Source organism: Boleophthalmus pectinirostris, unplaced genomic scaffold (genome assembly GCF_026225935.1).
Source record: "Boleophthalmus pectinirostris isolate CB_2022bp ecotype Guang Dong unplaced genomic scaffold, ASM2622593v1 HiC_scaffold_4, whole genome shotgun sequence".
In the NCBI taxonomy this organism is placed as follows: Eukaryota; Metazoa; Chordata; class Actinopteri; order Gobiiformes; family Gobiidae; genus Boleophthalmus; species Boleophthalmus pectinirostris.
In genome coordinates this window covers 22,593,182-22,608,234 of record NW_026571353.1, presented here as the reverse complement: position 1 = coordinate 22,608,234, position 15,053 = coordinate 22,593,182, and the positions used below count along the sequence as shown (strand labels likewise).

Below are 15,053 nucleotides of genomic sequence, written 5' to 3'. Positions count from 1 at the left end.
AACAATTAACCTTATATGTTTAATTCAGGAGAGCAATTTCTAAGCTGAAATGATCCAAATGAATCTAGTGAATATGTATAGAGTTTAAAAACACAGTGGGGCATTTCCTGTTTTACCACATGACATCACCAAGTGGAAGAGTGTTTTTAGTTCTAGAAAAGAACTCAGCTTAAATATGCAAGATTTGTGTGTTAAACATGTGTGAATGAAACAAAACACAACTCCATGTGTGTTTTGATGAAGAAATATTACAACATACTTGTAGATCAGAAAAGTGTAATATAGGCCCTTTAAATGGACTCTTTGACAAGAATGATAAAACTAAAGACAAGGCATAAAAGCAACGTATTTAACCGACAACATGAAAAGGTCTTTACACAAAAGCAAAACCGTATAAAATATTTGTCATTTCTATGATAGCTTATAATTAAGTTCAATTATACATGTAATAAAAGAGCAGGAAGATCACATGAAGATTTACATTTTATTCAAATATGGATATTACAGTAGGTAGGCTATATAAACATAAAATTCAATGTGTCATCACTAAAAGTTCCCAAATAGATTCACAAAAAAATAAAACATATTACCAAAAAATATTAAGGCAATATGATTTTTGAGGTTGGCTTGGTTATAGAAGTTGAACTCAAAACATTCTGTATTTGCAATATTAGCTTTATTTCTAAAACGTGATTTATAGAAAAAAGAATTAAAACTTCAATACCTCTATAAAATGCATGTTTAAGTAAAAAAAGAGAAATCTAGAAAGAAAAGTACCCATACATCAGGCTTGCAATAATGACAACATACAAATATTTACAAATGATCAATCTATTGCCTCAAAATACTGTTACATTCCGTGTCTCATCATGTGGCGTTCAAGTTCTGAAGTGTTTGAGAGACTTCTTCCACAATAGTCACAAGGGAACACATTCACTGCAACTCTGTCCGTGGCTGTAACATAGAAAATTAAGGTAAATTGGAACAGTTTTTATAGGTTACGTTCACATTCTATAATTTCAGAATGTCATAAATTAGAACAGAGGCCAGTATATCTTTGGGAGATTCAGTGCGTTTGAAAGAAATGTCCAAATTTATAATCCATAAATGTCAAACCTTATAATTGAATCCACAAACTTGACATATTCAAAACATGGGTTAAAGTCCATTCAACTAACAACAATCACGTCTTTGCGGCTGAATAATAGCACCATTCACTAAGCCTGTCATGACAGCACATTTTGAAGTGTGATGTATTGCTCAAGAAAAAATAGCCAATAAAAGATCATATTTAAACTAATTTATGTCACTGACAAAAAAAAAAAAAAAAACAAGAGCAAATTTAAACCACAAAACTATTCAAAATCTACAATATAGTTAAAAAACCATTAACAGCAGAATGAAACACTTTAGTTCTTAGTTTGCATCTGTAATGAGTCATAGAATTAATTCAACCTTTTATGGCTTAAATCTAATCATTTAGTCAAAAAATAACCAAACATTACCCAGTTGTGCAAAGAGTTCAGACAATAAATACTGACCCCAAAATGTATTATTCCATCTGTCATGTATTGAAGAAGTTGTTATAGTAATTATCAAGTCAGGCTGACCAATCTCTGAAGTACAATCTCTATCGCACAAACATAATTTCAACCGACTTAAAAACTAGCACAAAGTTTAATATCTTCTTTAGTTGTATAATTTGTTTCATGTGGATAGTAAATACAGAAATTTTAACCATGAATTAGGTTAACAAGTCTGCAATCTGACAGACAAAAGGATAGTCTCCCATAGAAATCTGACCGGTCTTCCAGCTCAATTAAAAGCTAAAGGCATTCTTGAACGCAACCAATTTAAATACTACTATAATACTTACCCTGCAATACAGGAGGAGAGTTGTGGGCTTCCTGTAAACCATTTTCCATGTCATACACTTCAGAGCTTTCCTTGTCACATCCGTCCCTCATCATTGAACATGGAAAATTCTCAGAGGATTGTGCAAAAACAAGACGTTGCTCCTTGAAATATTTCTCTAATATTGGCATGTCTCCATAAGGACACTCCTCAGCACTTTTAGTTTTATGTTGGTTTTCTTGAACCTCTTGGCTTATTTTAGGAGCCACAGAGGTAGACATCTTTTCAGGTACAGTATTGTGTATGTCTGTTGTTTTTTTACAGTCCTGTTTTGAATCAAGAGCGGCCACACTGAGCATCTTTGAATCATTTTCTGTTGTATTGTTTTGCTTTTCATGCTCCATGTTTGCATCAATGCTTTGAGGGTTGTCTTGAGACAGATCTTCCTCCACACACATAGGAGAGCTCTCTGATGCATCTTCAGCAGCTTCTGAAGCACTCTGCATTTTGGGGCTATCTGAGTTACTGAGATTTTCTTCTGCATCTTCTTGATTCTCATTTGACTGCTCATTCTTGTTCTTCATAATTGTCTCATTATTTTCAGGGTCATACAGCATTTCATCACCGTCATTTTGAGGAATTCTGTCTTCTATGGATTCTAGCTGATCGAGACAAACTTGGCCCACTAGCTGATGGTTTCGTAGAACCTGATGAATAAAATGCAAAAAATTAACAATGACAAACTGTTAATATGCAAATACATGAAATATAAGAATATGATAATATGATAGAGGTCATAATGATAGAGGGCTATTGAAGTCCTTGGGTGATTTAGTTTTTGTTAAAGACCATGCTCCATAAATTTAGAACCTCATTATTACTTGTTAGGGATAGGCTCCATAAATGTGCCATATCTTATATCTTCAAGAATAAAGACATCACTTTTGAAAACTATTATGAAAAAAGTATTTTTGTTTGGTTTATTTATACTGACAGAGAAGACTTGTCTGCCAGTTTCTTGTGAATACACCCCGTAATTACAGAGATATGAACCAAAAACTGGTCAATAAATCTGCAATCTGACAGTTTAAAAGCAAATTCCATCACATGACATGAACAAAACCTATTAGGACATTCCCCACCTGATGCTTATCACACAGATGTGCCTCCAGTTCCCTCAGCTGTGTACAGTCAAAGTAACACAGTCGACACTTGAATGGTTTGAGATCGTTGTGTTTGGCCATGTGTAAATGCAGACTGTCAGCACTTCCACTGGTAAAAGTGCACTTGTAACATCGGAAGACAATCCCTTGAAGGTAACGTGACAGTTTTGACCGGCGCACTTCAATTGGCATAACTCGTTCCTCTATAAAACAATAGAATATAAAACAATTAAGAAAACATTTTAATTAATACACAGTATTTGCTGGGAATAAAACATACCACGATGCAGGACAATGTGATCAATCATGTTGTTCTTGTTTTTTGATTGATAAAGACAAAAAGGGCAGCAGAGGTTCTTAAGGTGTGTGGGCTTGGACTGGAAAGTAGAATGTCCCATTTGCTCATGTAGATCCAGGTTTTGTCTGGAAGCAAAGTATTGTTCATTGGTCAATTTAAAATATTTTATTAAAAATATAATTACTTACTTAAAACAGCTGAAAAAGTTGCAGTCCTTGCATCGGATAAGCTTTTTGCCATGACGCCTCAAGTAGTGGCGTCTCATGTTGGAATAGTGCTGACAGTTAAAATTGCACATTTCACATGGAAGCATCCTCGGGTCACTCAGCTGGATATTTTGTGTCTTTGATGCTGGATCTACCTGAGCCATAATATTGTAGTGTTTTAACTGGCGCTGTACATCTGGGGGCTCCAGGTAAGAGTCTGGGGATGAAAAACAAACTTTAAGGCATGCAGGTACCCATTTTTATAACTACACCTTTGTTAAACCAATAAACACAGACGTGGTTTCGTAGCTCCTTAATTTGGAATGAGGAGTTTGGGAATTAAGTAGTATGTAGGGCTGAAAAAGCTGATTTGCAAATTGTATACATTCTATACATCACGTCTTTGTTCATGCTTTATTAAGGCTATAAAAAGTAGTTATTATAATGTGTTACAAAGACTAAAATCGCAAAACTGATAAGTTTTGTTCAGACTTTTATCACTTACTTTCAGGTTCATCATCATCAGCATTCATGTCATCCACACCATTTTGTGGAGCGTCATTATCTCTTTGTGCAGCCTTGTCCAAATGTTTATCCACTTCAGCAGAGTTCAAAACATCTATACATACAGAGGAATATGTTAAACTGGTCAACACATGCCAGTAGTAACTAGCAGTACTAGTCTAAAATGTAATTATACTCACGTGGATGTTTTTTTATTATATGGTTTTTCAACAGGCTCAACACCGGTGTTCGATAAGTACAGAGTGCACACATAAATGGTCTTGTAGTCCCAGTTCGGTAGGTTATGTATTGATTAATGCTGTTGGGGGGATCAAATATACTAATAAATTAATGTGAAACTCTTGTCAACAGAATGTCTACTTCATAATATTATATTTAAATGTGCACTATGTAACTTTGTATCAATATGTTATTAAATTGTGTAGAATGTTCCGCACTATGGCATTAAACTCTTGTATTCATCAACTCCATAAAGCGTGAACAAACATTAATTCATTGTTTAAAAATACAATAATGAGCTGTGTCACCTCTACAAAGATCTAACCTGCAACTTGGGCTCTGTCATCTAATGCTTCTCAAAGGAGATTGGCAAGTTAAATGCCATAATGTGGAACATTACAGGCAAAGAAATAACCTCTATAATGAAACAAGCAGGTGGCAGACTCCCCACCTTTACAGTATATATATTATGTACATTTGCATTCATAACCAATATGTATTACACTTTCAGCTTGGGGACTTTTTTTTAAAACACCAAAACACTCCTTACCGCTCCTGGGAGTCTGAGGTAGTTGCGATGTCCAGTGCTGCTAAAGCTGCATGGCTCCGTTCATGTGATCGCAGTCCTTTGAGGGACTTGAATGACCTCTTACAGCGTAGGCAGTTGTGAATACCTTCAATGTACTGCTCCTCTGAGACCTCTGGCACTTCAAAGCCCGAATGAGAGGAGGCTGATGCTGAATGACTGATGACTGCCTCTTCATCCATCACATTTAACCCAGTCTCCTCTTCAACTGGGTTCAAACTGGGGACTGTATCTTCCTCAGTAACCTACAGAAATGAGAGTACAGTCAGTATATTATTACTATAACACAGATCTGTAAATACACTTTCACTTACTTTAACTTCCAATTCTTTTTGCTTCCTCAGCCACCTTGCTCTGTGTTGATCCAAGTGTTTCCAAAGATTTTTAATCCCAAACAGTTTCTTTTTGCAGTAATTACACTTGTAAACTCCCGTTGACCTATCTCTTCTTTTTGCTATAATTGTAAAGTCTATTTGCATCTCAGAAATGTGAAATGTTCGGTAGTGGACCAGAAGTCTGAATTTTGACTCAAAACCAACATTGTGGCACTTTTTGCAGGTAAACTGTCCACTGGGTAGTGTTGATTTATAATCCTTGTATTTCTCCATATGTTTGTACACAGCTTTTGAATCATACTTGTGTCTGTTCTTTAAGTGAGCAATCAAGTATCTCCGATAGGCACTGCCATAAGAACAAGAACTGCACTTGTAAACTTGTTGTGGGACTGTGGTCTTTTCTGTTTGTTCCAGTGGGTTTTTTGTTTGGCCAATTTCTTCATGTTTGAGAGATATTTTTGGCTTATTTCCTTGGTGGAAAAGTGGAGAATAATATTTCATATAAGAGGATTTCCCATGTCTTTGCATATAATGGTTTCCAAGTTGCTTTAGGATTGAGGTTGAATATGAACACAAAGAGCACTTGAAGAAATGGCAAAATTTGCTTACCAGTTTCTTTTGGTCTGAAGTGGCAGACTCAGACACTGATGACAGTGCATTGTCATGCACAGCTGGTTCCTGTGAGGTGGCTCGTGCACTTGGCTTATGGTCCATTTCACAATGTCTTTTAAGTTTCTTCAGTCCACCGTAAACCAAGGGGCATTTTCTGCACCGATACCCCCCAAAAGTAGTTTGCTTTTCAGTTACGCATCCAATCATATTTGCTAAATCCAATTCAAGCGTTTTAAGCTTGCCTGCCCTGACTACAATCTTTGGGTGTAGCATTTGGCAGTGGGTCAGAGTTCCATGACAACTGGAGTTGACATACCTGCAGCTTGGACACTTATACATCAAAATCATTTTACTTTCTCTAGAAACAGGTTGAGCACTTGTTGCTCTTGCCACCTTGGATTGCTGATTATGTAGAGGCGTGTAGTATTTCAAAGAAGCCTCTTTTCCATGTTTCTTTGTATAATGAATTCCAAGGCGGACTCTTGTAATAAAAGCATCTGGACAAAGAGCACAGGAGAATATACTATAGTTCTTTGGGCAAACACGCAAATGGTCAGTGTGCTCCTTTTCTGAGGCACAGTAAAAACCACAATGTTGGCACCAAACCTGTTCATGTTGGAGTTGATTATCTGTATTTTGTACAGGTGGATTCTTGTGAGTGGTATGGTGCGACTTCAACTTCTCCTTTGATGGAAAAATCTGTGAACAATCTTTGCATATGAACCCACAAAATTTCCATGTGCCCATTTTAACTTTCATTTCCACATTTTTGAGGTGTTCACGTGTAACGTAGATACTATTGATCTTCAATGCTTTGTTGGGATGCTTCATAAGACAATGTGTAACAACACCCTGTTTAATGTTGTTCACATAGTTACAGCTGTGGCATTTAAAAACTTGGGTGCGCTCGGTCATTTCAAGTTGTGGCATTTCGTTAGTAATCTCACTGCGGTGTTTCATTCCCATGTGAATTAGAAGACCACCATGTCCTTCAAATGTTGCAGAACAATACAAGCAATTATAATGTTTACCATCTTCAGCTGAAACGTTTAAATTGTCAAAATCAAGAGGCACTTGGTATGAATCAAATGCTGCCTCTTCATCACCATTATCATCATCATTATCATGCTTGTTATTGCAGTCTTGCTTTTTGCTTGAATCTTCCTTTGCTTTTGTGGTGTCATTGTTAAAAGCACTGTCCCTCTTTTGGGGATCACATACATCAGGGCTTAAATACATGCAAGAGTTTATAAATTTATCGCTTAAATGTCGTCCATGTCTGTTTACACCATGGCATTTAACCATTTTCAAATCTTCATGGCAAAAGGAACAAATATCACAGTAGTATCCAGGCTGAAATATGGCCTCTGTGCCACAAAGCCCTACAATGTCTGAAAAAGAGACGTTATTTTTGTGTGCTGATCGAAGATGTTTTCGCATACGATATAAATGATTTGTACTATATGAACATTTTATGCACTTAAGTTTTGCTTTTGTCTCGGGCTCAATAACAGATGTTTTTGTTAGAGTGACTTTCTGATTTTGTACTGTTGATTTAATCTGAGGACTTATATTTAACCTTTCATAAACCATGGCAGTATGTTCTGCAATTTCCTGTGTTGTAATCTGAATGCCTTTATGTGACTTAACATAGTGTGCAGTAACCACACTTAATTCACTATTCCTGTAATTGCACAAATGGCAGAAAAGCAATCCAGTGCCATCTTTAATCAGAGGAAGAGGCAGACCTGAAGGAAGAAATGAGTCATTTGGGTGAGTTTCGGATTTTTCAATTTGATCATGAATCATGGCTGTGTACGTAAGAATCGCAGATTTTCCTTTACTCATTGCATGAAGCTTGTTCTGATGGTTCAAAATACCTATTATAGTAGGATTCCCATAGTTGCATTCTTGGCAATAATACAACTGCCGTGGACATACATTTGCATTAGCCTCTGAATTATGCACAGGTATCACATTTTTGTGTGCTATCTCCGCAGAGTAACGCAGGACCTCCTCAATTGTTGTAGTTTTTCCATGTTTTGCATTATGGTGAGAAAGTACACTTTTTATATTTGATTTGGAAAAGTTGCAACGCTTGCAGAAGAACATCTTCTCAATTGGTGAAGATGATGTGGCACTGTCCAACACAATTGTATGCGGTGCTGCTTGCAAATTATGATCAGCTGAAATGTTCTCGTCTTCTGAATCGGAAACTGGGGATGCCCAACTTTCTTCCAGTGCAAAGGAGCGGGAAATATTCTGCTCTGTGCCAGGCTTCTCCTCTGATACTCCAACAGTTGGAGCTATAACTAACTGCTTAATTTTATCTAATGTGATTGGTTCTTCTGGGTGGCTTTTTTTGTAGTGGACATGCAGGACAACAACAGACTTGTGACTGAAGGCACACTTTCCACAGTAATACAAGGTCCCATCATATGATTTGGGGGCATATGCCATGCTCTCGTCGGCTGTGGTGGTCCTTTCAGTTTCAGGCATTTCTGGGCTCTTGTCTTCTTCTGAAATTCTATAGTTCAAAGAACCATCTTGTTGTGCAGAGGAATATTTGCTGTACCATAATGGATTTTCCACTTTTTGAGATGGATGTTTTTCCTTGTAGTGTTCTTTTAAACTTTGCAGTATTTTTGCAGTAAATGGGCACACAAAACACTTATGAACCAAATCAGCCAATTTCAGACTGAGGATTCCAGGGGAATCTGGATGATCCTTGCTGTAGTGATCATGTAAATGAGCTTCAACAGCAAATTCAACTGGACACTCAAGACACCGAAAGATAGCGGTCTGGTCACTCTTCTCTTCAATATAAGCAGAGTTGCATTTTATGTACGGATGGTTGTCTTGATAATGACTGACAAGATGCATCAGGTCTGTGGTATTATATTGACAGTGCTTACAGAAATAATTTTTTATGAGCTCTTTGCCATCAAGATCCAGCTTCTCTTCATCATCACTGAACTCTAATGAAAGTTTGCCACTTGATGTGTTTAGTTTTACAAATGGTGTTTCAATTTCTAATTTAGTCTTTTTTGAAGGACTAGATTCAGCAGTTTCGTTAGCTAGTCTCTTACCACTGTTCTTCGGTAGCACTTCTTTGAAAGGATCCACAGGCTTTGCTGAAGTTGGGTCAGATATCATATCCAAATCACTGATGAGTGATCTAACGTTCTTAGAAGCCAAATCTATTGATGTTGCTGTCACTTGGAACACCCCTGATGAGTTCAAAGAAGATTCTTCCAAACGCAAAGTTTTTCTGTCCGTTTTATTAGTTTCACAATCTGACTTCAGTGTGGTTGATGTCGTAAAGTATTTGGTAATGGTTTGTGGAGACTTTGAATACATTTTGACATCATTTGGGGTGCTTTTGTGCTTTGCTTTTTCATGATTAGCTGTACCTGGAGAAGCCTCGTCCTTATGAATCAAAAAGCTTGTTTTTCCAGTTTGATTTTCATTGTTGGGAAAACCTGTGCATTGCTGTTTATGTTCATGATAAATGGCCCAATTAGCACTTTTAAAATTGCAGTTCTTGCAATTGAAAGCAAAATTTGTCTTTTTTAGTTTACTTTTGTCTAATTTATTTTTTCCTAGTTTTAGACTAATGTCCAACTTGGTTTTACCTACTTTAAGGCTAGTATCTGGCTTAGATTTGCTTTGTGGCACAGATTTGAGGCCAGAGTCTCTGAGTGCTGACTCAATAGAAAGGCCATGCACCTGATGGAGATGTTCATACAGGTAGACCCTAGTTCTGAAGATAAGAACACAGTGATTGCAGTTAAAGGATGTAGCGGTGTCTTGAGGAGCAGCTTGGCTTGGGGTCATGTTGCCAAAAGCATGGTGTGCAGAATCTGGAGAATAAAAAAGGAAACATTAAAGGCTTTAGTGTATTTAAACTCTACTCTCAACAGAAAATACATACGCATACCGTTTTGCATCTTGCATTCTCCGCCGTCACCTTAAAAGCTGTCTGGGGTAAATACACCTAAAGAAAAAGTAGTTACGGTATAAATTTAAAATAAGTGATTTTGATGTGATAATAGCAACATAAAAAGTAATTATGATTTAGGCCTGCGCCTTAGAGACAGAAGGGTTCGCCTTTAGGTTTACTGTATGGCACATAATTACAAGACTATAACCAAAAGACGCATATTCGTGCATCGTCGACGTTTTCTCAAAATCACACCACCGTCACCACCATCAACACCAGGAAGAATAGTAGGGTCGGGACAAGTACAACTGCAGCTTTTAAATACAGTGTTCACGTTTAGAACTAGTTTAAAACAACTAAAAGACTAAATGTTGGGATATTACATACTCACACATTACTGAAACCGAAATCCATATAAGGTTACAACGTAATGTTTTACTCGTTGTTTGCAGTGCAGCGACCGCTCACATTTCCGCCATTTTTCCCGCGACAACAGTGCAGTGTCCGAGCTCCCATTTCCGGTCCCATAACCCTAGATAGAAATCATAAAAAGTGAATGCCTACAATAAAAGTGCAGCATTTAATAATGATAAAAACAAATCAATTATGGTGATGAATATTTATTATTATGATGATTATTATTATTATTAACTCATGAGACCACACGTTTTCATAGTTTTGTCAATTTCAATGGTTCCGGCTGACGCGTGTTTCCTACGGAAAACATCGATTTGACGTACTACAACAAAACACCCACAGGTCCTCCATTACCATAGACTGTATACAACAATTTCGGCAATAGTTTTACAATCGTTTAACGTTATTATATACATGTTGATTCAATAGTTGACAAACACGGTCCAGATTAACGCTATATCCTCCATAATTCACTTGATTACAGACAGATGTTGGCTACCCAGGTGAGTGGTGGAGTGAGTGATCCAGAGAGCTGTCACAGTCACAACATATTGAAAAGAATTGCTGTGACAAGATTCTTCTTTTGTTAACTCGGGCGTGCTTTGTTTCTTCTTTTAAGGCTGTCCTGTTTGGCCTGATGACAGTGTGTGGATGAGCTGTGTGGCATAATGGCTCTGGCTAGATTAACCTTCAAAACTATCTCGGGGATTCACCATGGGTCGTGTTGGCATCGTTTTCGGCCCCTGTCATACGATTTTGTGAAGGTTTGTGAAAGACAAAGAGAGGACCCTCCACATTCTATTCTTTCAAGGAGAAAGTTATCTATTCAAAATGCGTTATTTCCATCATCTAATCTGTGGAACGCGCAAAGTGGAAGGCGAGGTTTCAGTTTATCAGCGGCCTCTATTGTGAACTCTGCACCTGCGCCTGTCCAGCCATATTTGCGTTTAATGAGATTGGACAAACCTATAGGTCTGTATGTCACATTTGTCTTAATATATTTAATTTAGCTGATTGGTTTTGTACAGTTTGGTCGCGTTCGTCTTCTAGGGACATGGCTGCTGTATCTTCCATGTACTTGGAGTATTGCTCTGGCTTCTGATCCAGGATGCCTCCCACACTTGGGCATGCTCACTTTATTTGGTACCGGGGCACTGCTAATGAGAGGGGCAGGCTGCACCATTAATGATATGTGGGATAAAGACTTTGATAAGAAGGTATAATCATTCATTTCAAAACAAAGCTGTTGTTTTCTTTAACCAAACTTAGTTACAATATATAACTGTCATAGATTTTTACATTTTTTAAAAACAGCCATTATAGAGGTTTGTTTTGTTGCAGGTGTCACGGACAGCAACAAGACCTATTGCCTCAGAGGAGATATCTCGGTTTCAGGCACTTGTCTTTCTAGGCGGTCAGCTTTCTCTTGCTCTAGGGGTTCTTTTGTGTCTTAACATTTACAGGTGCGGTTTTGTGTAGAAATTTAGCAAATTTGCCAATTGATCAAATTGACTAAAATTTATTTTGCATCTGTTTGTACAGTATAGTTCTTGGTGCTGCGTCTTTGGGCCTTGTGGTTACCTACCCACTAATGAAGAGAATCACATATTGGCCACAGTTGGTATTAGGTACATAAGTTCACTCTACACATCATGTTGTAATTCTTTTCAAATGCTACAGTGTCTCACTTTTCTTTTCTGTTCTTTTAAGGTCTCACTTTCAACTGGGGAGCCCTGCTTGGTTGGTCTGCTATTAAAGGTTCGTGTGATTGGTCAGTTTGTCTCCCGCTTTATTTCTCAGGAGTAATGTGGACACTAATCTACGACACCATATATGCTCACCAGGTAATTATAGGCTCTTAATTTAATCTGACAAATCTGACAATTTCCTGAATGAAATAAGACAATAATTCATGCATTTGTTAAGACAATGTAGCTATAGTTGTTATTCATCTGTTTTCTGTAGGACAAAGATGATGACATTAAAGTTGGAGTCAGATCCACTGCACTAAGGTTCCAGAATCAAACCAAGCCTTGGTTGAGTGGGTTTGCAGTCGCTATGCTTTCAGGCCTGGTTGTAACAGGGATCAATGCAGAACAGACTCTTCCTTATTATGTTGTACTGTCAACTGTGGCCAGTCACATAGCCTACCAGGTAACTAAAATTCTGAATACAATTACCATGTACAACAACATATTTGCTATGTAACAGCACTGATATTCATGTTATATGTCGATAGATATATACACTTAACATCAACAAACCAGAGGATTGCTGGAAGAAGTTTGTATCTAATAGAAACCTTGGACTCTTATTGTTTTTGGGCATTCTAACTGGCAATTTGTGGAAATAACATGTTAAGTATACTTAATATATAATACAAACAATGTAACATTTTAATAAAAACTGTATCTCTGAAAATGATTTATTTAGATATTTATCCTTTGCATGTTTTCCTTTTCATATTTTTCACATGAGCACAGTTTCAGAGCTGGACAACTCGTAGTTCTAGTGTAATTACAATGCAGGCAATAATGATTTGAGTGATAATCCAACTCAAAGAAACATATATGGATTTCATCCAACCCACTGAAAGTTTTGGCAGCCAGTTTCGCTCAATGTATTTGTCTATGTTTACAGTTACTGCCCAAATTGAAAAGCCTATACAGTGACCTATCCGCAGCCCATGCCACCACAATGAGAAACCAAAAGTCAATAGCAAAGAAAAATACTTGCATCTTTTATAAACCAGCCTACGCAGCCAAGATGCAGTAGTTGCATTCCATCTTCGAGCAAACTGAGATATACAAACTGAAGACTCAGTTACCCAGAAATCCCCATCAGACAGCCCACTCCAGTCTGTGTAACCAGATTTTGCCCCACAAAACCCAAATCCGGCAGCATTATTAAGACATTCACTTATCTGCCAGTGAGCATAATAATGCAGTCTTAAAACCATTGCCATTGCCCACATGCCAATGACACCATAGGCTAAGTTTGAATTGTATGCATATTTTACAAATTGCAGAAAACTGTATCTTAGACATTCTAATAAAAACACCTGCAACAATTTAAAGATGACTACACTTGATGGATTTGGTGGTGAATTAACATCAATTCCTTCAATAAATGAAACAAAATGAGCAAACATGCACAAAGGTCCACCCAGTAAAGTAGTGAAATTAAGAATATAGCTGATGATTGGAAGTAGCACTTCATAGCTTTGACTCAGGGATAAACGATTTAAGGTCAATATAAGTCTTCTATCTTGGATATCCATAGAGACTGAGGTAACTCTCTGTGTGATTAGCATCAGCGAAGACACAGCCAGCACCAGCCTGCAATAACAGAATACATTATTCTTTAGCTAATACAACACAGTTTGCTTCAAACACAACATTTTATCATTGCAATAACACATTTCAACACCAGGAGGCGTACATTTTAAAGTAGTATCTGTATACAATAACCCACCTCAAATTGAAATGCTGTGGCTGGTGGAATTCTTTGTACTGTAAAAAGATGTGCCAAAGTGTTTGCCATAACATTTGGACTCCAAGCACCCAGGTGTGAATGTAGCGCCAATCTACAGTGCAAACAAGCACAACAAACATGAAGACTGAAGTAAACAGCAGTATACTGTAAATTCCCATTGTGACCACTGCCAGGATGCATCCTCCAATACACATGTATAGATACCTGTTAAGAGTGATAAATTTTTTTTTGAAAATTATACTTCCCTCTGAACAAAAAGTAAACCCTACACACCTGCATCTCAAGGACAGAAAGCCATTTGCTGCTAAAAAATAAAACAAAAATCCAAAAGGGATCGAAAAGCTTTGCTGCAACAAAAGTTGATGATCATCCCACAACCATTCCAGCAAAGACATGTTGTCTGCACAATATGCTTTTGCATTGTGCACTGGCTGTCAGGTTTTTATACCAGATGTATCCTCCTGATAATATTAAATGTATGCTGATAACACTAAGCACTGTGTGCTAAATTGCAGATACACAACATTGTAACTGGGATACAGCAAACATTCTTCACTTCATATTTTAGCAGCTGTGGAAAATTCCTTATTTGATTGTTGCCTCTTTACTCTGTGTAATGTCTGTATATTTTATATTTGAATAAAGGGAGAGACAATAGAATTTGTATTTTTCTTCAATCAATACTAACCCCCACCATTTATTTTGCAAGTGTGTGTGTGTGTGTGGTATCGTGTGTTTGCTACAAGCTTATGTGCAGCACATGCCCAGGGTAAGATAACAGTTAGGCCTATGAATAATGTATATGGGATTAGCAGGTTATTTTCAGCTTCAAAACCAATCTTGGATGGAAGCCAGAAAAAAACAAAACAAAACAAAACTGCTATAGCAAAACAACCCAGAAGCCCAACCACAATTCAGTTATGTTTTTGTTAAGCTACATGGTCATGACATACAGTGTCCCATGAATTAAAAAATCCCAAAACATTATTTATTAATTTGTTACTTTGAAGAAAATACAAATCTTTGACTGATGGAAGATCTGTTCAGTATTCAAGATTTCACCAACCAAATTAATGAACAAATGATTAATAAACTGTGGAACTTGACACCCTTTAATTCATTAATATCTAAATAGGACATGTTGAATAAATTTTGTAGGGACATTGTCTTACATTACTTGAATAGATTTTTTAATAATTACTAGTTTAGGCAGCTGGTTGTGTGCCCCTCTCTGGTTCAACCAATGTTGGTACTGTCTAAAGAGGCTTGTTAAACCAATGTAACAATGTGCCTGTGTAATGCCAGTACTAGTCAACCACTTTTATGTCTCGTAGTCTATATCCTTCTTTTATTAATATTGTATTGTATGTGGCTTTTATGCATTTAAAAAGTAGACTGCT

The 15,053-nt window shown here is 37.1% G+C and overlaps 3 protein-coding genes across 7 annotated transcripts; 1 reads left to right on the top strand and 2 right to left on the bottom strand.

Moving 5' to 3' along the window:
- Positions 1-465: 465 nt before the first annotated feature.
- LOC110175797 (zinc finger protein 462-like) lies at positions 466-10,258 on the bottom strand. 2 transcript variants are annotated; one of them, XM_020942011.2, is made up of 11 exons: positions 10,133-10,258; positions 9,739-9,795; positions 5,166-9,661; positions 4,816-5,096; positions 4,226-4,344; positions 4,027-4,140; positions 3,504-3,738; positions 3,298-3,440; positions 2,997-3,220; positions 1,877-2,561; positions 466-954 (listed from the first exon to the last, which is right to left on the bottom strand). In XM_020942011.2, exons 2-11 carry the CDS (start codon positions 9,746-9,748, stop codon positions 851-853), a joined length of 6,411 nt encoding a protein of 2,136 aa, XP_020797670.1. In that variant the 5' UTR covers positions 9,749-9,795; positions 10,133-10,258; the 3' UTR covers positions 466-850. The 2 variants fall into 2 exon arrangements, with proteins under 2 accessions (XP_020797670.1, XP_055017641.1); XM_055161666.1 differs by having other exon boundaries at positions 10,129-10,228.
- Positions 10,259-10,441: 183 nt separating this feature from the next.
- On the top strand, positions 10,442-12,582 carry coq2 (coenzyme Q2 4-hydroxybenzoate polyprenyltransferase). Of its 4 annotated transcripts, none has more exons than XM_055161667.1 (8): positions 10,442-10,661; positions 10,778-10,922; positions 11,187-11,375; positions 11,500-11,621; positions 11,701-11,786; positions 11,869-12,002; positions 12,124-12,312; positions 12,398-12,582. In XM_055161667.1, exons 2-8 carry the CDS (start codon positions 10,827-10,829, stop codon positions 12,509-12,511), a joined length of 930 nt encoding a protein of 309 aa, XP_055017642.1. In that variant the 5' UTR covers positions 10,442-10,661; positions 10,778-10,826; the 3' UTR covers positions 12,512-12,582. The 4 variants fall into 4 exon arrangements, with proteins under 4 accessions (XP_055017642.1, XP_055017643.1, XP_020774671.1 ...); XM_020919012.2 differs by having other exon boundaries at positions 10,446-10,661; positions 10,778-11,130; positions 11,209-11,375; XM_055161668.1 differs by lacking the exon at positions 11,187-11,375 and having other exon boundaries at positions 10,443-10,661.
- A 61-nt stretch (positions 12,583-12,643) lies between these two features.
- mboat4 (membrane bound O-acyltransferase domain containing 4) lies at positions 12,644-14,048 on the bottom strand. Its single transcript, XM_020918344.1, has 3 exons — positions 13,927-14,048; positions 13,633-13,857; positions 12,644-13,496 (listed from the first exon to the last, which is right to left on the bottom strand). The coding sequence occupies exons 1-3, from the start codon at positions 14,046-14,048 to the stop codon at positions 12,644-12,646; spliced, it is 1,200 nt and encodes a 399-aa protein (XP_020774003.1).
- Between the last annotated feature and the right edge of the window lie 1,005 nt (positions 14,049-15,053).